This window comes from Dioscorea cayenensis, chromosome 17 (genome assembly GCF_009730915.1).
Source record: "Dioscorea cayenensis subsp. rotundata cultivar TDr96_F1 chromosome 17, TDr96_F1_v2_PseudoChromosome.rev07_lg8_w22 25.fasta, whole genome shotgun sequence".
NCBI lineage: Eukaryota > Viridiplantae > Streptophyta > Magnoliopsida > Dioscoreales > Dioscoreaceae > Dioscorea > Dioscorea cayenensis.
In genome coordinates, this window is record NC_052487.1 from 3,849,842 (window position 1) to 3,874,709 (window position 24,868).

The 24,868-nt window shown below is 32.9% G+C and overlaps 3 protein-coding genes across 7 annotated transcripts; all 3 read left to right on the forward strand.

The window, feature by feature from the left end:
- The first annotated feature begins 3,861 nt into the window (after nucleotides 1-3,861).
- LOC120280073 (transcription factor bHLH68-like) lies at nucleotides 3,862-8,446 on the forward strand. 4 transcript variants are annotated; one of them, XM_039286798.1, is made up of 8 exons: nucleotides 3,870-4,197; nucleotides 4,280-4,556; nucleotides 4,642-4,734; nucleotides 4,845-4,910; nucleotides 5,785-5,850; nucleotides 6,125-6,166; nucleotides 6,942-6,986; nucleotides 7,959-8,446. In XM_039286798.1, exons 1-8 carry the CDS (start codon nucleotides 4,025-4,027, stop codon nucleotides 8,091-8,093), a joined length of 897 nt encoding a protein of 298 aa, XP_039142732.1. In that variant the 5' UTR covers nucleotides 3,870-4,024; the 3' UTR covers nucleotides 8,094-8,446. The 4 variants fall into 4 exon arrangements, with proteins under 4 accessions (XP_039142735.1, XP_039142733.1, XP_039142734.1 ...); XM_039286799.1 differs by lacking the exon at nucleotides 6,942-6,986 and having other exon boundaries at nucleotides 3,865-4,197; XM_039286800.1 differs by lacking the exon at nucleotides 5,785-5,850 and having other exon boundaries at nucleotides 3,865-4,197.
- Nucleotides 8,447-9,701: 1,255 nt separating this feature from the next.
- Nucleotides 9,702-15,089, forward strand: LOC120280324 (probable tocopherol cyclase, chloroplastic). 2 transcript variants are annotated; one of them, XM_039287118.1, is made up of 10 exons: nucleotides 9,702-9,927; nucleotides 10,010-10,254; nucleotides 11,342-11,421; nucleotides 12,063-12,139; nucleotides 12,325-12,494; nucleotides 13,082-13,179; nucleotides 13,418-13,525; nucleotides 14,030-14,146; nucleotides 14,479-14,628; nucleotides 14,733-15,089. In XM_039287118.1, the coding sequence occupies exons 1-10, from the start codon at nucleotides 9,746-9,748 to the stop codon at nucleotides 14,904-14,906; spliced, it is 1,401 nt and encodes a 466-aa protein (XP_039143052.1). In that variant the 5' UTR covers nucleotides 9,702-9,745; the 3' UTR covers nucleotides 14,907-15,089. The 2 variants fall into 2 exon arrangements, with proteins under 2 accessions (XP_039143052.1, XP_039143053.1); XM_039287119.1 differs by having other exon boundaries at nucleotides 10,010-10,218.
- Nucleotides 15,090-19,556: 4,467 nt separating this feature from the next.
- On the forward strand, nucleotides 19,557-23,874 carry LOC120280325 (probable inactive nicotinamidase At3g16190). The gene is made up of 5 exons (XM_039287121.1): nucleotides 19,557-19,651; nucleotides 19,831-19,944; nucleotides 22,553-22,784; nucleotides 23,172-23,288; nucleotides 23,662-23,874. Exons 1-5 carry the CDS (start codon nucleotides 19,601-19,603, stop codon nucleotides 23,730-23,732), a joined length of 585 nt encoding a protein of 194 aa, XP_039143055.1. The 5' UTR covers nucleotides 19,557-19,600; the 3' UTR covers nucleotides 23,733-23,874.
- Nucleotides 23,875-24,868: the final 994 nt, after the last annotated feature.

The following is a 24,868-nucleotide window of genomic DNA, read 5'->3' on the forward strand; positions in this document are numbered from 1 at the left end:
AAAAGTTATAATCATAAGTCAAGTACTGTATGAATGTGGACATCTAAGTAAAAAATTTGGGTTTTTTTTTAAATTTTCTTTTCACTAGTATCTTTATCTCCATTGCTTTTGTAGTTACATACATTGATTAGACACTTATTTAAAATTTTAAAATATAAACCGACATATGAAAAATGTACTTCCAATCTTGCCAATAATATTTTAATACTTAATTTATTATTAAAATTAAGATGTTCATAAAGAGACTTAATCCTTGATATTTACTCCAAATAAGCCATTATGTTTTAATCTCATCCTCCTTTATTTATACTATCATTAATTATCTATCTAACCCATATAACTCGAGTCCTTGTTAATTTCTTTAGTTGATGCCACCCATGTATAAAGTATATAAAGTTTGTTAAACTTTTGTTCCCTCTCAACATTATATTTATTTATTTATTTCTTCGACAAAAACGACAAGCACCACCTCACAAAAGAGTGTCAAACAACAAGAATATATGATAGTGCACCTGTTACGATAGCTTAACAACCTCCTAGAGATTTATATTAATTCGGCTAGACGTCATATGGGGTAATTTGAATTTTATCATGTGTATGTCCAGAAAATTTTCAAAAACCAAAATGAGCTAATAAATTCCCCTGGCATGCAACACTGGATGGGATGGAAACAACATCTTTCTACAAGGGGCCAAGTGAACAGTGGGTGAACTATGCTAGTACAACATTTCTATAGTATTGTATAGTGCTAGGGGACGGATCCAAGATTTTTGTTCAAAAGGGGCAAACTAATATTACATATAAAAAAAATAATGGAACACAAATGCATCAAAAGTTTTCGTCATATGAAAGTAATATATTACAATTGCTTTCTGCATGTTTCATAGTTTGAAAATGATACAGGATTTTTTCATTATTAATACTACAAAATATATCTTTTTTTATAATCGAACAATTATTTATCCAAAAATCTCTCATTCGGTTGCGCAAGTGATTTTTTATAATCTTCATAGTAGAAAAAGCTTTTTCAACTGATGCAGTAGAAACGGGCAATGTGAAAGTTAATTTCACAAGCACACCAACGTGCATAAAATGTGTTTCTTTGCCTCAACAAGTTTTATAGAAATGTCATTAATACCTTTTAGTCTTTTAAACTCACCATGAGTTCTCAAATAAATATTAATGTAAGTCTCAAGCTGATTGTTAAGGATAAAAAGTTTCGTCTCAGAAAACTCTTATGGATAAAATTGAGCAAGATGAATTAGTTTTCTCTTATTAAAGTCGCAAAAGAATCATAAAGACATTATAGAAGTAATACAAAGAAGTTACTCTATTTTCACCTCATTGAATTGATTATTAAGTTCTTGAAATGCATACTTGCAGAAAAATCCATATTTGTAGGATTGCAACAGCTGAATAGCGACTTGGCGAGGATTGAAGGCTGCTCTCTAATTCACACCTCCAAGCTTTGGTATAAGAGAACCGAATGAGAGGAATATGATGATAGGGTTTGAAATTGAGAGATGGCGAAGGGAATTAACTCTTTAAAATAAATTTTTTATATAAATCCTCAGATAAATTTTTAATTGTTTTTATATAGGTTTTATTTCTTAGTTTTAGTGGGAATAAATTGAAATTTTTTTAAAAATTTTAAATATTATTTAATGAATTTATAAAGTTGATTGAGTAGGGGCAGTTGCCCCCACTCTAGATTCACCTTTGGTGCTACTAACCTAAAAATTCGACTTTAGATTTACCATGTACCATTCAAGTAACAATTCACTACTCTCAACATTAATTCTACTTTATTTTGTTTGATTTTTTGTTAATAAATATGATAAGCAGGAAAAAAAAATATAAAGTGGAAAACCCATTATTTATGCTTGAGGTGAGATTTTAACACTCCGCTTCTGGTGCATGATTCCCAAGCTTTGATTGTTGAGTAGTGCCATTGTTGACTTTTCCTTTTCTTTTTCTAAAGATTATATTTAATTATTTTTAAAAATCAAGTTTATTGGTAATTTGGTGAGGGGTTGGGGGTTTTAATTTGATATTCTTAAAAAAATTAATTAATCTCAATTTTAATCATTAGAATAATACATTTGGTGAATGTATATTTGTAATAGACCGAATTGACTATATTGGAATTTTCATTAGTTATTCTAAGTTATGTTGAGGAAAAAATTAATTTTTTTATTATATAAATTTTCGAGAAGGTATATGGATGATTTTAAAAGAAACACAAATCACTATCAACTGTTCAATTATTCTTCACGTTGAATATCTTTTTGTATAATTATCATTATTTATGAATTTAAATATAAATTGATGTTGATGTAGTTGATTATGATTCATGATCTATGAATATTATTATTATTATTTTAATATGAAATGGATCCTTTTTTAAAGGATAGGTGGAATTATAATTTCTAGAAAGAGTGCAAACATGCTAAACTTATGTTTTACTGGAGGTTTTCATTCCTCTTCCTTTACCTTCAAAAATTAACAACCATTCATTAATCTTGCCTGCCTTAATAATTTTGCTTACTCTACTCCATCTCATATTATCTAGTCATAATATTCTTTCCTTTCATATATATATATATATATATATCATCATCATCATCATCAATTAAATCTCATAATTATATACCCATAGTACAATAAAGAGCATAAGCTATGCTATTATTACACTATATTACATTAATACAACTAAATATAAAATAAACATCTACTAATATGTCAAAATATTAAGAAAAAAAAGCTATTTTTAACAGATTAATTTGTTTTTTAAAATTTGAAATTTTTATTTTTATTTTTTAAAACAATTCATGAAATGTTAATTTGATAAAATCCGATCAATTTTTTTTAGATTATATTATATGTCAGCTTTCATGATGCATTTCAAATTTATTAAAAATTAATTAATTAATTATAATTTCAGATCAGATCTTAAATAAAAATCACATTAAATATTTTGCAAATATATAAATAAAAATTAATTAAAAATACAAAGCACACATAGGGGTGGACATGGGCCAGTTTGGGTCGGCATGTGCAGGTCAGACTCAAATATACTAACCCATATATTCGGATTTGGTGCGTAGCCATGTTCGACTAGTGTTTTGATCCAAACCCCGACCCATTTGATTGTCATTAGGCCCTGGGGCCCATTAACCCGACCCAAAAAATAAATATTTTTTTATGAAATAATTGAAATAACTAAATAAAACTACTACTACAACCCCTAAAATTTTTTCAAACATTTAAAAAAATACAACACAAGTATTATAAATGTTTACTCTTTTCAAGTCTATTACTATTATATATATATATATATATAATTATATATATTATAAATAATATATGATATATATATTATTTATTTATTCGGGTCGGGTCGGGCTCGGGTCAAAATTCATCTGACCCAAACCCAGCTAAAAATTCAATCGAGTAAAACATTTGGGCCCAACCCGCTCAACTTTCTAAACCCTAGCCATATATTTTTGATGGGTTCGGGCCAGCTCATGGGTCGCCCGGCCCATGTCCACCCCTAAGCACACATGTCAAAAATTCATTTCATCTCTAAAAGAAACTTTTTAATTTTACTCTCTGTGCACAAATGAAGACAAGACTAGTAAATAGAGACAAAAATAGTAAATATCACAATTTTTTTAAAAAAAGTAAAAAGAAGAAAGAAACCCTAACCCTAGCTCTCAACCCTACACTTAATAACCTAAACCCTCTCTCCTTAAACCACTCCTTTTGATCTGAAAAACACTGCCACCACCTTTCCTCCCCACTTTGTGATAAAGCAAAAGCTGAAGAAAAAGAAAGCAACCATCAATATAATATTTTATTAAACAAAGTTTAATAAAACCAAACCTAAACAAACCTCTCTTTCTCTCTCTCTCTCCTTCATTCCATGTATTCTCCTCCTTTCTTTCTTTCTTTCTTTCTTTCTCAAAACAAGTACATTTTTTCTTTAAATTTAGTTTACTCAAATAATTGAGTTGAAAGAGCCATGATGAATAGAAGTGTCTTTCAAAGCTCATCTTCATGCTTATGGAGTTCTATCAACCCTTCAAGTTCCACACCACCTTCTCTTTTCTCATCTTCTTCTTCATCTTCATCTTCATCACTCTCCCATCATTCCTCTCTTCCTTCCACCTTTCTCCCTTTCAGCCAACTCTTACTGTAATTAATTCTATCTCTTTATATATATATATATATATATATTTGAGATTTTGATTTATGTTTGAATATTTATACTTTGTAGGGGAGGAGGGGAACAAATGGTTGATGAAGAAGAGAGATACTTTGTTTATGGTTTGCATGATGATCATGATGATGATCATGATCATCAAGTGTTTGGTATTAAGGGAGTGAAGAGTTATGGAGATCATGAAGAAGAAGAAGATGAGATCATTCATGCAACAACAACTACTACTACAACTACTACAACTAGTAGTTGTAGTCAAGCTTTGCAATCTCTTTCATCTCCAAAGTCTTGTGTTACCACACTTGACTTCTCTAAAAGAGTTCATGACTCTGAGGTTTGATGTTAATGTTTATATAATTGAACTTACAAATTAATTTATTTAATTGTTTTTTTTTTGGATTTTTTATATTATTAATTAGTGTAATAGTAGAGAAGGTGGTGTGGCTTTGAAGAAGGCTAAAGTTCAATCCTCATCCTCATCATCATCAACATCATCTCAAGCATCTCTTAAGGTTTCTTCTTATCTCTTTCTAATCTACCAATCTCCTAAAGTGTTTAAGTTATGCTTATTTATGTTTTGAAGAATTCATTGTAAAAGTTTGGAGTTGTGTTTGATTTGTAGGTGAGGAAGGAGAAGTTAGGAGATAGAGTAGCTGCACTACACCAACTAGTTTCACCATTTGGAAAGGTATATTCTACTGCCTTTATAAACTTAATTATGCTCAATTTATATTTATTAGAGTAGCTAATTAATAATCTCATGTCACTTAATTTAGAAAATATGAATTTCAGAATTTGATATATATATGTCCAAAATTTCTCATTTTATCAGCTAATGTTTTTAAGCTAAATCATACATAAATAATATGTTTGATTTTTCATCTAGTATTATTAATCTAAAACATCTAATTTTAAATTAATATGAGGCTTTTTGTCTAATTCACTAGTTTTTGTTAATTCTCAAATATATTGATCTCAGAGAAAAACTAAATTAATTGTTTTACATTATGCCATGCATCTTTCTTATATTTTCTTTATAAAATGATATATATTGATAAATGCGACAAACACATGTTAGTTAAGGGGCATGCACACCAGGCGGAAATTGATCATCCAATTTTTGCACCATTACTTGATATAACACAGGGTCTGGGTGGTAGCCTGAACCCATAACTGGAAAACCATTACCCTCATTACATCTAACAAGATTTGAACTCGAGGTGCTGAAATCCCTGCACCATGTTTTTTGCAGTAGGATCAATACTATTTTGCTACAAAGCTTTTGGCAAAACAATAGATATACACACACCAAGTTTAACTAAATAATTGCATAAAAGCAAGCATATATTCTAACACAATTGGCTATTATTGTTATGCTTAGATTCTCACAAAATTCTTTCTATGGAAAGCACTATATATCTATGATCATCTTAATTAATCACTCATCTTTTAAACTAATAAATATTTACTTAAAGTATACACTTCTAACTTTTTTGAATTGAAATTTGATACCTCCTGAATATATATATATATATATATATATATATATATATGTTTGACAGACAGACACAGCATCTGTACTGCAAGAAGCTATAGGCTACATCAGATTCCTACATAGTCAAATAGAGGTGAATTTCTCTTCATCTTTTCTCAATGCCTTCATTATGAATTTCTGAAAGAACACAGTACTAAAACAATGAGAAGGAGCTGAAACAAATGCAAGTCATATTTGAGAGCATGCGCTATAAAGCTGCCACAAATAACATTATGATTCAAGTGTTGTTTTATTTTCCATTTTTTAGTTATTGGTGTCTTGTTCTTGTCATTGTTCTTATTTATTATATATTCTGTCTTTCTCTCTTATGTCTATTCATTTATTCATTCATTTAATCATTCATGCAGGCTCTGACTTCTCCTTACATTGCCACTGCCTCAAGTCACTCTGTAAGTGTCCTTTATAATATATAATTAGTAAGTGTTAATTAAATTAATTGATTATTTTAGTGATAATTGCTTATCAAACCAAACCCCCAACTAAAAATTAATTTTTGTCAATTTCCGGCGTGTACACACATCTCTAACTAGCTACTTAATCTTGGCATATTTATAAAAATAAAAATAAAAAAACTAATCTTTATTTACTTAGGGACTACTATTTTAGTTTGTGATATATATTATTATTATGGAAAGAAGATTATGATTTATTTAATAATGAGATTAGTTTTCTAAACTCCGGGTGATTTAAGTGGGTTTAAGTTTAAATATTTGCAAATAAAAAAGTATTTAAGAAAAATCTACTTATTTATAAAACTTCAAAACCTATTTCCGGATTAAGTTTAAGGTGCTTAGTTCTTAAAACGGATGGCTCAAAGATCTTTAAAAAAACATAAAAAATAAATTGATAGAAGAAAAAAAATTAAATTACTTATACATTTGTACTTGTATGATTATTATAGTACTTTTAAATATTAAATATTTAGTAATAATGATATCATTAAATATTAAGGTTATTTTCCATCAAATGATGAACTAAAATTTGACAAACACTGTCAAATTATTACAAGTTTGATGACACAGAGAAAATGATACTACAATTAACTGAACCCAAATTTTAATAACTTGTAAAACTGTTAGTTTTTCATTTATTTATAATATATTGAATTAATTAATACTTATATTATTAATTAACAATATTAAAACTATTATTATTATTATATAGGTACAAGGGGGAAGGAATTGTATATTTATTGAGGACTATGAGCAGGTATGAATTCATTGGATCTATACAATTAACTCAAGATCATAATTCATGTATTCTTATAATTTTATAAAACAAAATACATTACTTTACAGCTTTCATTAGACCAGAAAGACATGGGAAACAAAGTTCACAACTTTACAGCCTTGTGACCATTTTAAAATTTAAAAGCTTGATTAACAATTGATTAATTAATTTTTATTTATTAGGGCTGCAAAAATGTAATCATGCCCTTTGACATTCCTTGAATTCAAAACTGATTATTTTAGTCCCTATTTTGAAAGATAGAAAAGGATCAAAATGGTAGTTTTCCTTGTCCTAAGGATTGCTTTTCAGTTTTACTTCTTATTTTAAGGGCCAAAATAAAAATCTGAGTATTTTTATAAAACTTAAAATCAAAATTTTGGTTTTTTTTTTTGTGCTTTACTGTGTTATTTATTTTCATTCATAGATTATGTAATTTTCTTTTCAAATATTTTGCTTTTTTTATTTTTTGCCAAATAAAATCTAGTATTTTTTATTTATTTAGATTAAAAATTACGATAATGGTATTAGCATTTACAAAAAATCGGTCTTTGGTCAAGTGATATTGTCCTGCTAAAAAAAAGTATCTATAGGGACTTTCATTGTCTGTGGTAATGTCAAAAAAGGTTCTCGGTTGTGAGAGCGGATTTGCAACTTAATCCCTCCGTCCACTAGATGAGTGCACACAAATCGGACGATTAATTTCGGTGACGAGCACACCTCTAACACATAGCCTGCCCATTTCATAAAAAACATTTAAAAAAATTCCGTAAATAAAAATTTTTATAAAAGAAAAAAGAACTAACTAGAGAGTTTGTGATAAAATCAAAAACATGATTTTTGAAGGTGTATATTAATAATAATAATAAAAAACCTATAAAACCCAACTAGGTCCCATAAATAAATTTGAGAAATTTCAAGGACTAATCTATAAATTATTTTATTAAATGCCAGATCTCAAATGAAGAATCAAGAAGAGACTTGAAGAGCAGAGGGCTATGTCTTGTTCCAGTATCAATAACTCCTCAAATTGGGAGTGAAAATGGAGCTGATTTCTGGGCTCCATCATGCTGTGGATCAAGTGTTTGATGAAATGCCGTAAAGATCTTTACAAGCTCTTTCACAAGTGTTTGATGAATTGCCTCAAAGATCTAGAGCTATTAACAAGTGTTTGATGAAATGCCTCAATGATCTTTGATATTAACAAGTGTTCATTGAAATGCGGCGGTGATCCTTGCAAGGTTAACAAGTGTTTGATGAAATGCTGTAAAGATCGGTGTGATCGATGATATATGTAAAGCAAGACATGTTAGTTTTTATTTTACTTTCACTTGTAAAATAATCTGTCTCGAGTAATGCGGGAAATTGTAGTTTTACTAATTTAATATTGTGACTGATGAAATCGTTTGATATAAATATTATGGGAAAAATTACTTCGCCTATGTGCAAATTCAATTAGGCCTTTAGTATTCAAATTTTAGTATTTGTAGTATTTTGTGAAAGGGGAAAAATTAACACATTTTAGTTCATATTAAAATGTCATTGAGACCAATATGAACTCATATTAATGCAAACTTGGGATTTTTTTTAATTATATCAAAAATTGTTTTTCTTTAAAGTTTTATGATTTATTAATTATTTGCTAAAATCAAAATCTTCACCTTCCATTGGAAATGGAAGTGATGATCACTAAAAATTAGCAATAGAAACCATGGTTTTCTTCTATTAAAACACATAAACCATGCTGTCATAAAAGCTATATTATTAAAACTCAAGCAATAGAAGTTTGGTTGTCTTAAATAAATTGTAGATTTTTTTTATAGGGTTTTCAGTCCCTTGCTTGTTGGACTCTCCCAAAATGTGTGGATAAAAAATTAAAGAAAAACATATTAACTAAAAAAATATTAAATATTTTTAAAATATAAAAATAAACAACAACAATAATTTTGAAAAGACGAATAACCTCTTTGTTTACTGATATTGAGGTTTTTATATAAAGCGTTTATATCCAGCTAAAGATATGAATTCGAACTTAGTTCACTATGTATTAAAAATAGTAACTCTATATCTTTGTATATTTTTTACACATAATTTTTTTTTAATAAATTTGACAAGTGCTTCCTCACAAGAAATTATCAATTATAGTGATGCACTAATTACGATAATTTACTGATCACTTAAAAATTTATCAACCCGAATAAATATTATATGATGTAGTTAAAGTTTTTCTATGGTTGTGTTTAGAAGGTTTTTAACAACTAAACCTCAAATGAGAGAAATGAAATTCTAAAAAAAAAAAATCTAATAAACAGTATTATTATAGTATTTTATAATATTCAATGACCCAAAGATTTTATCCTCGGTCTATTCACTACACTGTGTCAAGTTGACACGTGGTTTTTTCCAGTTAAAAAAAATAAATTAAAGAACTAACAAAAAAAAAAAAATCTTATAAAATTGCTTCATCTATCAACAACACGAGCCTAAACATCCGCCACGTGTCCATCAATCCTACCGCAAGACCATTCAAAGCCTTACATCCAACGGTTCAGCACACGCCAGCAATCCACAAAGCGCCAAAACCCAAGACGGAAAACGCGATACGCGTTTCCATTTTGCCCGCGAAACAAAGCTTTTCTTTCCCTCTTCATTCTCTCTCTCTCTCTCTATATATATATATATATCTCTCTCTAAATCGATAGAGAGCTTCATCCAAGCTTCGATGCCGGAAAACCCTAGATATGGAATCCATCCTCCTTCCCTCTCTTCGCTTCCATAGCTCTTCTCCGCTTCCTCTCCGCCGCCAATCACGGCTTCATCCTCCGCCGCCCTCCGTCTCTGGCGCCGTTCGAGCTTCGGCCTCCATTGACCCTGTCTACAAGCCCACCCCTCCCGATCGCCCCCTCCGAACCCCTCATAGCGGGTGCTGAATCCTAGACCTTTGTTGATTTGTGTTTATCTGATGATTTTGTTTTTTTTTTTTTTGATGAGATTTGTGGTTTTAGGTACCATTTTGATGGCACAACGAGGGTTTTCTTTGAGGGTTGGTACTTCAAGGTTTCGATCCCGGAGTGCCGGCAGAGCTTCTGTTTCATGTACTCGGTGGAGAGCCCGGCGTTCCCTAGTGGGATGAGCACGCTTGACAGGGTGATCCATGGGCCGAGGTTTACTGGTGTTGGTGCGCAGATCCTTGGTGCTGATGATAAGTATATTTGTCAGTTCACGGATTTGTCTAAGAATTTCTGGGGGAGTATGTGTTGTTTTCTTTCCTGTTTTTGATGCTCCATTTGTATTGTTTATGCAGTCTTTGGATTTTCCATTTGATTGTATTGTTGATTGGTTGGTTCTGAAATTTGGTTTTTTCCTCTCGCTTAGTTGGGCTTAGTTATTTTGATGATTTCATTGCTTCTTCTTGACACTTGTATTGAGAAAGCTTAATTTCAGTGTTCTTCAGCATAATTTAGTTTGAGTATTTTACCTTTAGGCTAATCATCATCCTCATGTAAAACTTGGAAATGCATTTTGCTTTATGCAATTTAATTAATTAGTGTTTGGGGTTAATGCTGAACAAAATTGGATGATAGATTTAGACTGAGCACAAGATATAGCCTAAACTTGGTTAAATGGTTGAGTTAGTATTTCAGAGGAAAGGGAATTCATTCCCATGAAACTATGGCTGAAAAATGTATGTTCTAGCTTGTCACAACTTAGATCCTCTTGCTTTGTAAAATGGAAATAAAATTTTGGTAATTAGATGTGGATCTAATTATTTTTTTGATATGTTTAAAGTCCATCAGATTTAAACGAATATTAAATTTACCTTTTTTCTTTCTCTTACTTTTGTTTGTTAAGCAAGCCCTAGTCCACAGTCTAAGTCTTTATGTCCATAGTAAGAATATACAAAATTGAGCTGATAAATGGAATAAATATAAATAATCATGGCAGGGAGACAGTGTTAGGGTATGTTACATTGTTGTAAGGTTGTAGTCTAAATCTGAGAAGGGAAGTCTTATATAATTATTGAATATCAATGCTTATTGAGTTTTAAATTAAAAGAATTTCAACAGAGAAAGAAACGAATCTAAAATGCTTATTGAGTTTTAGAAGCATGATCAAGTCAATCTGCAAAACTCTACTATTCATGTGTGTGTATCACTTTTATAGTCTCTATTACTGGATGTCTATTCTTTCACTTACTATGATTTCTAACTTTGTTATTTCTCCTCTATATTTGATCTAAATTTTTTTGTTGCATTATATATAGCTTGATTGATGAATTCTATATATACATTTCACTTGTCTTAGTAAAGATCATATAATTAATTGGCATTGCACAGGCAGGCATGAGCTAATGTTGGGAAACACCTTTGTAAGAGCAGACAATGCGACCCCTCCAAGTGGAGAGGTTCCTCCCCAGGTTGATAAGCTTTATTGTATTTTCCAGTATAAATGTTAATTTACCCATGTCTTTGTCAAGTTCTATACAAACACTCTGGTGGTTCCATGATTTGCTTTTGCAAATTTTATATCAAAATATGTCTTAAGCTTTTGAGAGTGACCTCTTAGTCTTAGACTCTTAAATCTTAATGATGACAATCCTTGGGATCAATTTTGTTACTGGCCCTGCTAATTCCTTGAAATATCGCTTGTTATCAGTTGCTTCGAGACAATAGTTGCATACAAATTATCTGTATTATTGACGTAGTTGAAGCAAATTGCTCATGAATTTATGTATAAAGTAAGCATACGTTTCTGGCCTTTAGGTACCTTTCTTGCTGCATCATATGTTGGGATTAGTAACTATAGCTAGCTGCTTAGATATTCATTTGGCTGTTATATATTTGTTTGATTGGTTAATTTTAGCATGCAAAATGTTAGTTAGAAACTTGCTTCCGATTTCCTCTTAATGTAGTATTATTCAGATGTGTTTTCCCAATTCAATCTGTTTAATTTTATAGTGAATTCATTTGTTGAGATCTTCTGGCACGCAACTATGTGTATTTTGTGTTATCTCATAGTAGTTTCTTCACAGTTTGTAATTTAGATATGCTTCTTCAGGAATTTCGTAGTCGTGTTCTTGAAGGTTTCCAGGTCACCCCAATTTGGCATCAAGGCTGCATTTGTGATGACGGAAGGTAAGTGATATTTTCATTTTAGTAGGTTTTACATTATAATATTGATCACAAATTTTCTTTTACTAGTCGAGTGATATAAAGTTGAAGGAAAGAAAGAGTAGTTTTTACTGTCTGAACACTATTGTCTTGTGACACTATTTGACTCAATGTGCACTGAGTTGACAAAAAAAATATTCAAATGATAGGTCAAATTATGTGCAAACTGTAAAGACTGCACGCTGGGAGTACAGTACTCATCCAGTATATGGGTGGGGTGATGTTAATTCTAAGCAAAAGTCAACTGCAGGCTGGCTTGCTGTTTTCCCTGTATTTGAACCTCATTGGCAGATATGTATGGCAGGAGGATTGTCTACAGGTATCACACTATTGCAATTGTGACTGTGAGAGATCCATGTTCTGCCGTTTTCTTGCTTCTTAGCAATGGGATATACAGTGATCACGGCAAATTTATCTATATTTAATTTGGTGACCATTATATCTTGATTGAACTTGAAAGCTGATAGTTCAGAGTCTTTTAATCAAGGTTTTGACATAAAAAAAAGAAAAGAAAAGAAAGAAAGGTGCTAGTGCCTTCAATCTCATTAAATTCTTTCAGGCCATGGTTACATGGTCTGTCAAAACTTTTTAGTTCACTTGCATCACATTTTTGCCATCAAGACAAGTAAAAGCTTTAATCTTAATTATAAATCTGTAGCCAAGTTTTGATACCAAGAATCTAATCCAGGTTTTCATGTTTGCCTCTGGGTTGACTTTTGTTGGCATTTGATGCTCTGCAATGAGCTCTGAAAAAAAAGGATATTACCAGGAGTAGTTCTGGAATCCGGACAGCTAATCTTCACATTTGAGACGATGTTCTTTAGGATAGTCCAGAGTTTTTGTTCAGATATCATAGTTGTAGATTTGTATAATTTTTTCTTTGTTTCTTGTTCATATGTTTTACAGGTTGGATAGAGTGGGATGGGGAGCGTTATGAGTTTGAAAATGCTCCATCTTATTCAGAAAAGAATTGGGGTGCGGGCTTCCCTAGAAAATGGTTTTGGGTGGGTTTCTTATTCTTTTTGCTAATCATTGTGAAACAATGGAATTCTAATTAGGATCTGACTGAAAGAAAGGCACCGTTTAAGTTCTTAAGTGCTACAAAAGCCGCTGAACATTCAAAGACTAACCAACAATTGATTTAATTTGCATTTGGGCGTTGGGAGCTATGGAGACATGAAAATGTTTACTTAGTGGAATGGTGAATGGGATTGCTCAGAAATTACACATTACCTTTTGCAGGTGCAATGCAATGTCTTTGAAGGTGCCCAAGGGGATGTTGCTTTGACTTGTGCGGGTGGCTTGAGAAAACTTTCTGGATTGGCTGATAGTTATGAAAATGTTGCATTGGTATGTTCTCCAGGCAACCTTGGCATTATATCATGCAATACTGCATTGTGAATGTAGTACTTCTTTTCCAAAAGATATACAGTTACAATGTTACTTATGAAAACTAAACCTTTTGAGAATGTAAGAGAAATTGCATGGAGTACCTGGTCAGATTGGAATCCTGAACTTCTTAACCATTAGTGTGCTAACCAATTATCAACGGTCTTGCAGCTGAAGAAGAGGTAGTAGAGGCTAAAACCTATATGAAAGCTAAAGGGCTTGGAGCCTCTAAATTGAATTATCCAAGACCTTATAAACTTGTTTATTCGTTGTCACTAATTGTTTTCTCAACTGCCTTCTAAAATTGTTTGGGTAAGCAACTAACACCATGTTTATTAATGTTAGGGAAGGCTTTAAAATGAGTGGCCTTTAGTTGTGAACTTCACCTGTCTGTCCATTGGTTCATTTTTTATGGTGTTGTATGTCACTGCACTCGCATGACAAAATACATGTTTCTTATTGCAGATTGGCATTCATTATCAAGGAATTTTCTATGAATTTGTCCCTTGGACTGGTACTTTGAACTGGGAGATAGCTCCATGGGGTCACTGGAAATTGTCTGCTCTGAATGAGAAACACATGGTGATTGTCTTTTTTACCTTCCTGAGTTTCAAACACAATATATTGTAACAGGCAAGAATTGTGTCTATGAAATCATAAAAGTTAAAGATCTACGCTTATATTGACTTTTGTAGATCTACATCTGTGTTTTAATTATCACATGCAAGTCATTGCTGTTTGTTGTTTCTTGTCATACCTGGATGGCTGAATATCATATAAGCTGTTTTTTTTCCTTAAAAGAACATCGTCTACATCTTGATCGAACTGGTGGAGCTCACTGACTTGACTTGCTGCCTCTGTTTCTTCAAGCAAAGTGAAATTCTCATGTGTATTGCTCTTTTTCTTCTGATCAGGTGGAAATAGAGGCCACCACAAAAGAATCGGGTTCTCCATTGCGAGCTCCAACAGCGGAAGCTGGTTTTGTAACAGCATGCAAAGATACTTGTACTGCTGATCTCAGGTTGCAGTTGTGGGAAAGACGATATGATGGCAGCAAGGGCAAGGTATTCATTCCAATAACTTCTATATAAGGATTTCCATCTTCCTTTTCCTTTTGTGTAAAACGTGTAGTGCCAAAACAAGCTACTTATCACTGATTAATTTGCAGATTATTCTGGACGCAACCAGCAACATGGCAGCAGTTGAAGTTGGTGGAGGACCTTGGTATCAAACATGGAATGGTACAGCAAGTTCGCCGGAGGTTATCAGCCGTGCTCTCAGAGTTCCTGTTGATATGGAAAGTCTATTTCCTGTTCCTTTTTTTAGGCCGCCTGGTCTTTAGATAATCTTTTGATTTTTTATGCTGTAATTGTAGATTGTTTTTCAAACCTTTCTTCCACCTCTCAGAGTTTGTTACAGTTACGTAGAACATGACATCGAAAATTCATAATCCAGGAGCTTTTACTTATTACCCTTTCCCTTTCATAAAATTACATTTTTACAGCCTGGATTGGCATTGAATAAACATTCCCCTATGTTTGAGATATACTCAGTATGTGATATGTAAAGTAGTGGCTTGATATCCAACAAGATGTTATGCCACCTATGTGCTTTGATATGACATGACTGGCACAAATCTTACAAAGGTGAAAAATTCTTGTACTAAGTTCTTATAAAGGTATTCATCTTCTGTTTTGCTAAGTGGCGAGTGGCAGATGATCATTAAACACAGCAACAAAAAGAGGAGAGCAAGCAGTGATCATCATGGCAGGAGCTAAGTGCACTGATACAGCCATGCTTGTCATCGGCACATGCAGGTCTCCTGTCTAATTGTTCACCTTCCTCTGCCTTTTGATTCTTTATTTTAAATCTATTCTTCTTTTCACTTCACTGTTGTGCAGAATGATTTCATCCTGCCTGGTAGCCCGATGTGCCTGCCTGGAAGCCAAGCAATCATACTGAATGTCATCCATGCTGTATCTGTTGCTAGAGACCGTAGCATCTTCATCATCTGGGTCTGCTTCTCAGTTCTAATACTTTTTTATTTGTTCCACTTTGTTTTGTCTTATTATTTTGATTCTGTGGATTTTTTTTCTAGTAATGCACTCACTGCAACTCAAGAGGACAAAAAAGGGATACATGCAAGCAGCTTAATACACTATTATTATTTGAATACTTGTAAGAAATGATTTGAGAGTTTCCTTTGCGGTGTGTTTAAAATTATAAGATCATATCTTATAGTACTCATTGTTGTTCCAAACACTTAAAGATGACACAGGTTGTAAGAGAGCATGATCCTTGGGAAAGAGATGTTGAGATTTTTGATATGTACTAATATGAGGATGGTGGAGGACCTTCTACGCCAGGTGCCAGAGGTGCCAAAGTGGTGGACTTGTTTTAAAGGAGATTACTATAAGTAGGTGAAAACATGCTACAGTGCCTTTTTTGACACACGCCACTGTCACCTTCTTCTAACCTCAAGAGTTAAGGATTTGGTTGTTGTTGGTAAGGAGATGATTGTTATGCCCACAAGTGGGGGACCCACAACCCCAAAAAACCAGCCTATAGGGTAGGGGTAGCCCCAACCCTATGGCATGGTGGGGCAGGTACGCTTCACTCAACGACACTTCACTCAGACCCCAGTCTGGTCAGAACCCTTCGTTGGTCAGCCCTTCACCCAACCCACACACAACACACACGGTGGGATCCACAACTCCACAGACCGGCCTAGTAGGGTGGGGTTGCCCCCCACTTATAAGCACACATGGACTCCATCTCCTAGCCGATGTGGGACTAAAGGGGAATCATTACAATACCCCACCGATCAAGACTGACGCTCTCGTCAGTCCGGGTAACCTGGGCACCGGACTCTGGGGCCGGACTCTGGGACCCACCAGGGTTTTTCACCCGCTCCGCGCTTAACCCGCTCCGCGAACCCGCCCAGACATGACGCGGACCCAGCCCCAACCGTGCCCCACACCGGCTCTCAATGAAAGCACCTTGTTATGCCCACAAGTGGGGGACCCACAATCCCAAAAGACCGGCCTATAGGGTAGGGGTAGCCCCAACCCTATGGCATGGTGGGGCAGGTACGCTTCACTCAACGACACTTCACTCAGACCCCAGTCTGGTCAGAACCCTTCGTTGGTCAGCCCCTCACCCAACCCACACACAACACACACGGTGGGATCCACAACTCCACAGACCGGCCTAGTAGGGTGGGGTTGCCCCCCACTTATAAGCACACATGGACTCCATCTCCTAGCCGATGTGGGACTAAAGGGGAATCATTACAATGATCAATTAGTTCTCTGTTTATGTTGTGAAGTACACAACTTAGATACAGACTGATTTTCCCTTTCAAACTTACTGTTGATCTGTGTTTTTCATGTGAGTAAAGTTCACCAAGGATGACTGCTTCATGCCATAATTTCCTCTTGAAATCACTGTCATTAGTTGTTGTTTTTATTTTGTTTTGTTTTTTTTTCACAGGTTTACTGATGCACTGATGAGTTATAGTTATTCATTGCTACTACTTGTTTACTATTTCGTATTCTTCAAAAACATCCATGCTTATACCTTCTTCATGTTTGTAGGTATACAAACACAGATTTGCATTAGGCCAACTGTCTATGATGTGGTAGCTCAAGACTACCAATTAGTTAATGTCATTGCTGCCCCAGAAGTGCAGATCGGTGAAAATGATGCCACCTCATCTTTTATTAATGGAATTCCTTTCTGTTTTTCTGTCTTTCTTTACAGTTGATTTGGAGGCTTTAATTTGATAGATAACTTCCTTATGGCAATATCTAATTCCACCAAATAAATAAATAAATAATAACCGGAGTATTTAGGCGTCTAAAAACATTTGGAGCAATGAATTATCTAAGATTAATTTTGTTTCTGAGCTGACTGAAATTTTTCTTGATGCTTGGGATAAAGGTCATATGTCATTTACTGCAATTTTTCTACTTTGTTTTTTGTTTTTTTAGACATAACGAATTGAACAATCAGCAGTTATGCTAAGATTGGCTTTGTGAACTAGCAAAACTTGCAGGGCATAAAAAGAAGTCAAGTGGCAACACCACCCTTGCAGGAATGGTGCAACTATAACTCTTGATTCTCTTATCTTCATTCTCAGGTAATTTGACTAATTTATTGTTGGATTGGATAATGGCTATGTGCAACTATTCGCTTTCCTTTTGAAGCATTATTAATGTACTTTCTAGCATGCCTATACCTATGTTGGAGTGCTTGCTTTTGGCATTTTCAGTCTTTGTATGAAACTCCCCCCACCTTCAAATTGTAGCACGTATTTACTCAAAAATGTAGCACGTAAAAGAGTTTTTAAAAATGTTACTAACCTCTGTGTCATTGTGTGCCAAAAAAAGGGATATTGTCGATGGAGTTTGACTGTTTTAAGTATTTATTAGATTTTTTTTTTCTCAAGAGTTCTAAAGATGATAATTTGGTGAGTTTATGATTAAATCAAGATCTTTTATTTTATTTATTTAAAAAAATGGATAAACCACTTTAAATTAAAGAAAGATAAATTGAAACAACAATCTTTCCCCCAATCCGGGTGAAGAAACAAAAAGTGACAGACCACTAGATGTGGTACCTCAACTCAAAATCAAAACAATAAAACACTACAACAGACAACAAGAGGAACAACAGGATTCCTTAGACCACAACAATGAAAAACCCTATCCCCGACAGTAGATTGAGCCTTCTCAGCCACTGGAACTTCAGCACCGTCCTCTACACGACTACCCAAACACTCCAGACTCCGACACACAGTCGCCATAGAGTCCGTAATCTTCTTTTTGGCCCCATCTGCACAAGTTTAAAACCATGACAGAAGCAAACGATCAATTTTGATAATAAGTACATGCATAGTCACAACAACATTGAAAATAAGATCTTTTATTAGTTTAATAAAGTCGTGGGGTGTGTATTTTATTTAAAAAAAAAAAAAAATCAAAATCCGACTCTAGCCGAATAAAAATGTGATAAAATTGAATTTGTTTTGAGTTATATGGCAGCTAGACTTGTTCATGGGCGGGTTCGGACTGAGCTTTATCCATAATTACTAAAATTCAAACTTATCCAAGTCCGGCCCGAAAATCTAGGCTTTAACCTTTGTCAGAATCTGTCCAAATTTAATGATCTCTACCCAAGGCCCGCCTAAATCTGCCCAAATAAGTTTTTCATCAAATAATATATAAGTTATAAAAAAAATTTAGCAATAATATTAATATGTGAACATGACTAAACATTATTCTACAAAAACACTTAGAAATTAAAATACCAAATGCAAATATTTATACAATTGCAACAACTAAAATTCAAACTATTATAATCAATGATAAACAATAAATATGTATTATATAAGTATATACAAAACTAATTAATAAATAATTAATGAAATTCTAACCATTATATATATAAGTATATATAAAATTAATTAATAAATATATTTTATAATTTGGGCCAGGTTGGGTAGGGTTTATAACAATGAAAACCAAAACCGGCCCATTTTTAAAATGAGCTTCTTTTTTTATCCAAAGCCCGGACATCGGGCTTTATATATTTATTCAAGCCCTCTCATTTTTCTGGCGGGCCTTCGGGCTTGGGCGGGTAGCCTAGTCCTTGGACAGGTCTAATGGCAGCATTCCAAAAAAAATTGTAAAATTATTTTTGTATAATGATTTTTTTAAAAAAGGTACAATTTAACGAAAAAATAAAAGACTATCTACTAAATAAATATAGACAACCATATTTTTTATTTTTATTTTTTAAAGTTAGTTTTCATTTTTTTACTGTCTCTTCTTCGTGCTTCAGATAATGTCTTGTAATGGGAATGACTATAATAAAATAAAACTTAACTAATTATTAATTAGTTTTTAGCCATGTCAAACTCCTCTGCTACTTTTTAAAAACCTCAATAGAGTGCCTCGAGATTTGTATTTTATCCATTCCTAATCCAAACGCACCTTTGAAGCAGGGGCGGTGGTAAAGGAAAGCAATCCCCAAATGGCAGCTGCGAAGTGCAGCGAAACAGCGATGCTCGTCATAGACATGCAGGTCTTTCTCTCTCTTTATTTTCCATTTATCATAATTTTCTTTATAATAATTAGTAAAAAAAAAAAATGGAATTTATGAATTCATACCCTTTTCATCCAATTTCTATTCTTTTGGGTAATTTCATATTATTATCTATTGCCTTTTTGTTTTCAATTATTAAAGTTAAAATTTTTTGATAGAATGATTTCATACTGCCCGGTGGTCCGATGCACGTCGCCGGAGGCCAAACCGTCGTCCCATCCGTCATCCGCGCCGTCTCCTTTGCCAGGCAGCGGGGTATTTTCGTCATTTGGGTACCTTCATCATTTCACTCATTTGATTCAGCTTTATTTATTTATTTATATTTTTAATTTAAATTGCATGAGTACCACACCATCATCATCATTATTTTTAAGCCTCAGTAAACAATACAAGTGGGTCATTGTTCATTTTGGCCATGTTCGTTTTAATTCTTTTGGATAATATGTACTCATTGATAATGTGCCATGGGCTTGACCGAGTTCATCTCCCCTGATTCTGAAATCAGGGAATATACTGGTTTCAGCCTATTATATTTTGACACGTGTCCCATGTGATGTTATTATATTTTTTCTATTGTGATTAGCAGGTTTTAATAGGCTGGAACAGGGTATTCCCTGGTTCCAGAACCAGGGGAGATGAGTTCGGCTTAACCCATGCCACATCAATTCAAATTGTTTATTAAATTGATAATTGTTAAAATAAACAAATGTCTTCCAATTACTCTAGTGGCTATTGGCTAATAGTTTTAAAATTATATATTATACTCCCATCGGTACTTTTTACTTGTTTCATTTTAGAGATTTTCTTTATTTTTTTATTTGTTTATATAGAAAATTTATAAAGCATTAAATATTGTTTTTTCAAATTTATTCTTTTATTTAATGTATTTCTACCGTTTGTAATAAATCATATTCAACTATATATTTATTAAATCATATTTTAAATAAGGGTAATTTTGAAAAATTCATATATATTTTTTTTATAAATTTTAGAATATCAAATGGACAAGTAAAAAGTACCGGAGGAAGTATATATACTAAACATTATCTATGGACATCTACGGATGATGAAAAGTAAGAGACAAAGATTGGAAGGGACGAATAGGGTTAGGATTTAGAGAGAGCGGAGGGGAAGAAATGGGGAGGGGAGAGAGAATCGATAGACCATGAGGTGTTGGCAAATTCGAAATCAAGTGGACGTCACATGATAACGTGTCCTTGTATATATATATGATAATGTGGACAATTCACCATGACTCACATGCCCACTAAATACTCAACTATATTTTAGAAGGGAGTCGAACCCTTGGCCTATCGCATAGAACATAAATTCACAGTTTTAAATATATTCAAGACAATGTATATTTGAAAAACAAAAAATTTCATTTTGGTTATGGGGTTTAAAAGCTTTGTTCAATTAGGACCAAAACTACTCACTTTTTTTTTCCTATATGTTCAAGTTATTATTCATGTACTGATGAGAAAAAAGATAATGCAGGTTGTGAACGGGAACAAATTAATTAATTGCATTGCTATGAATACATAAAGATGTCCTTTGTGTTAGTTCCGGCGATGTGGTTTGTGGTTTAGTGAACACTCACAACACTCAAAGAAAAACTCACACAAACCAAGCAAGAAGGAGACACACAAGATTGGTAACCCAGTTCGGCTTCCTCTCGCCTACGTCTGGGGGGCCAAGCCCGGAGAAAAACAATCTACTAAAAGAGGTGAAAATACATGAGTACAAAACACTTGTCACTCACTCACTCAACAATAATGAACACTACCCTCTCTAGATTGTCTGGTGCTCACACACTCTCCTCAAAGAGTTCCCTAAGAGTCACACCTTACAATCTACGAGCAAGGTAGCTTATATAGACGCCTCAACGTCCCAAATATAGCACATACCTCTTTTAGAATCTCCGCGGCTACTAATTTCAAAACCTGCCGAAATTAGCTGTTGCAACTCCTGTTGTAACATGAATTGCAACATGGCCCGATCACGACTTGATCGAGTTCAGGTTACGTTGCGGACGACCTCAAAACCCATCAACCTCCCTGGTCATGCTTAGTCCGAGTCGATGCGACCAAATCTCCCGATCCCATCGCCGGCAACTAGCCTACCTCCTCGACTCCTCATCACGCAGTCCCCTCGCAAGGGGCGCACGTCCTTGTGCGTCTTCACGAAACTTGCCAAACTTAGTCTTCAATCCACCTAAATTTGGTCTTCAAAGATTCTCCAAACTTGATCTTCAATTCACCCAAGTTTGGTCCTCAAATCTTGCCGTTAATAGACTTCAATGATTCTCATCAAGGATTCTTCAAATCATATCTTCATTCACACCATGAATAGATCTTTCTTTAATTAAGCTCCACCATATTTAGTCTTTCAAATCACCTAAATATGGTCTTGATATGATCTTGTGTTCAAGTTGTAATGCATTGCCAAAGATAACTCCACCAAGATCTTTAAGATATTTGGCTCCATGTTAGAGACTTACTAAAAATAGCTCCATCAAGATTTTCAAGATGTTTGCCTTGCACTCCAAATCTACTTGCCATGTCACCATGCTTGCCACATCATCAATTATGCTTTGTCACCTTGGTTGCCACGTCACTTGGTCTAGGTGTCAAATCATGCCAATAAATAGTGCGGTTGCACTAACACTTTGGATTCAAGTTGGATTGAGTTATTATTTGTTATAAATATTAGTCTCATATTGATAAATTAAAATTATGTTTGTATGAATATATAAACAACTTAAGTTTTTGATTTGAATCAAACTCATTTATATTTATATATATATATATAATTAGAACATAATTTTACATTATTATTTATTGTTCTTCAGTAGCATTGATGCAGATAAGGATAATGCAGGTTGTGAGAGAACATGATCCTTGGGGAAGAGATGTTGAGCTTTTTCGTCAACACTTGTATGTAAATGGTGAAGGACCTACTGCAAAAGGGTCTAAAGGTGCTCAACTGGTTAATGGGCTTATACCTGAAGAAAAAGACTATAAGATAGTGAAAACACGCTTTAGTGCTTTTTTCAACACACACCTCCATCACTTTCTTCAAACTTCAGGCATTAAGAACTTGGTTATTGTAGGTAAGCTACAAACTATGTGTTTTTCTTTAGAATTTTTATTAATTAATCCTAATATCGTTGTTGTTTATTGTTAATTTCATGCGAATGAATAGGTTTAATAGCATATCTTTTCTAACATTTTTTTCTCTCCAAATTGCATGCTCAGTTGTAAATTGAATGAGCTGTGCATTTGCAGTTATAAATTCTAATTCAGATTGAGGATTATTCATTACACATTGATGATGAGTGAATTGTATTTTTTGAACCTTTTTATTTCATTAGTTCTTGAAATCGTTTGAAACAACTTTGGGATGATTGTTTTTGCGTTTTCTTCTTTGTTTTCTTGTTTTGCTTGTTTGCGGTGAAATCTGCAAATTAGATTCAATCCTGATACTTTCTTGTCGATAGGTGTTCAAACACCAAACTGCATCAGACAAACTGTTTATGATGCTGTGGCATTGAACTATCAATCTGTTACTGTTATTGTTGATGCTACCGCCGCTGCTACCCCAGAAGTACATATTGGTCAGTCATCTTATTATCGAAATTTTACTGATTCCTTTACCTTATCTTTGCAATTTCTTAAGATATTGTTGTTCGTACTGAAATTGCGTTTTCTTTTACATCAAAAGCACAATTTGGAGTGTATTCTTATGATTATTATCAGCAAGTCTATTACTGTATTTTTGCATGTATTGAAGTTGATACCATTCAGTAATGAATGTAAAGGTTCATTCTATTGCACTATAATCCTTGCCTTCTCTCTTACCTTTTGCATTGATAAAAGTTTCAATCTGTTAAATGTTAGTTAATTTCTAGAATCTATTAGGTTTTCTTTGACAAATTAGTGTTTAAATTCTTTGATGATACATCTAATTTTGGTTTTCTTGAACCACAGCTAACATTATGGACATGAAGAACATTGGAGTGGAAACACCAACATTGGAGGAATGGTGCACTCATACTTGATGTTTTCTTGATACTTTTTAGCTCTTATATATAATGTATCAAGGCTTGTTCTTCTTTGAAATATCAACTTTATATAAGTCTTAAAATGAATTTCCGACTTCTTTGAATCTGATTATATAATAATTAATCGAGTTAATCTTGAACTGAACTCAAGCAACGTTTGCCTCGAGTTCGGCTCATCGCCCTGGTCTTATTTATGCCTTATTTTCAAAGGTACTTTGCATACTAGAATTTTCGACATTTATTGCCTATAATAGCATTGCACAGTTGCATCTTTTAATCAAATGTGACAAATTAGTCATTCAATAACATCATCTTCTCAAACTTATTTATGTATTCACATAATTATTTATTCTAAAAACTGTGTCTTATGTATGACATAGTCTTCATCTAACCTTTATTTTTTGAAAATAACAGCTGGAAATTGTCATTTTTAGTCCTAATTAATAAGTCAAAGAATATAAAGCTATTCTTATGATCAAATTTTTATCTTTATTTTTAATTTTTTTTGTTTATCATTAGCGGTTGTTTTCTCTATGAATTAAGTTAATCTAATTTTATTAAATTCAATGTAAGGCGTGCGTTTAAGATTGTTATATTTTTTTTCTGTTATTTTGTTGTTCGGAAAAATCAATTTTTTTTGGTATCATGTTGTATTGGGTTTAACGCAATTATTCATCTTATTTGAACAACATAATACCAAAGTTTACAGCAATTCATAGTTCAAATCAATATTGGGTTAGACCATCGATTTAATTATGTTGATATTAATAATAATATTATCATTTTTATCATATATATATATATATATATTTGAATCATAATTATCTTAGCATTTAGCTTTTGTGTATGTATTCTTGAAATACTAGGCTAGTTTGTTACTTTTTCTTTTATTATTTAATTTTTTTTTTCCTTCTACGAATTTATTAACCTTTGCACCTTTCATTTTGTGCTTAACAACAAATTTTTTTTCTTTTTTTTAAAATAATAATTCCATTTTTAGTTGACAACCTAAATATCATGTCTTAACAAGTTCTTTATACTAATGAGTTTTTTCCCTAGTTGATATAATTTTGTTTAGCTATTTTAAAATAAATAAATAAATAAATTGATGCGTTTAAGAAATACATTCCTAG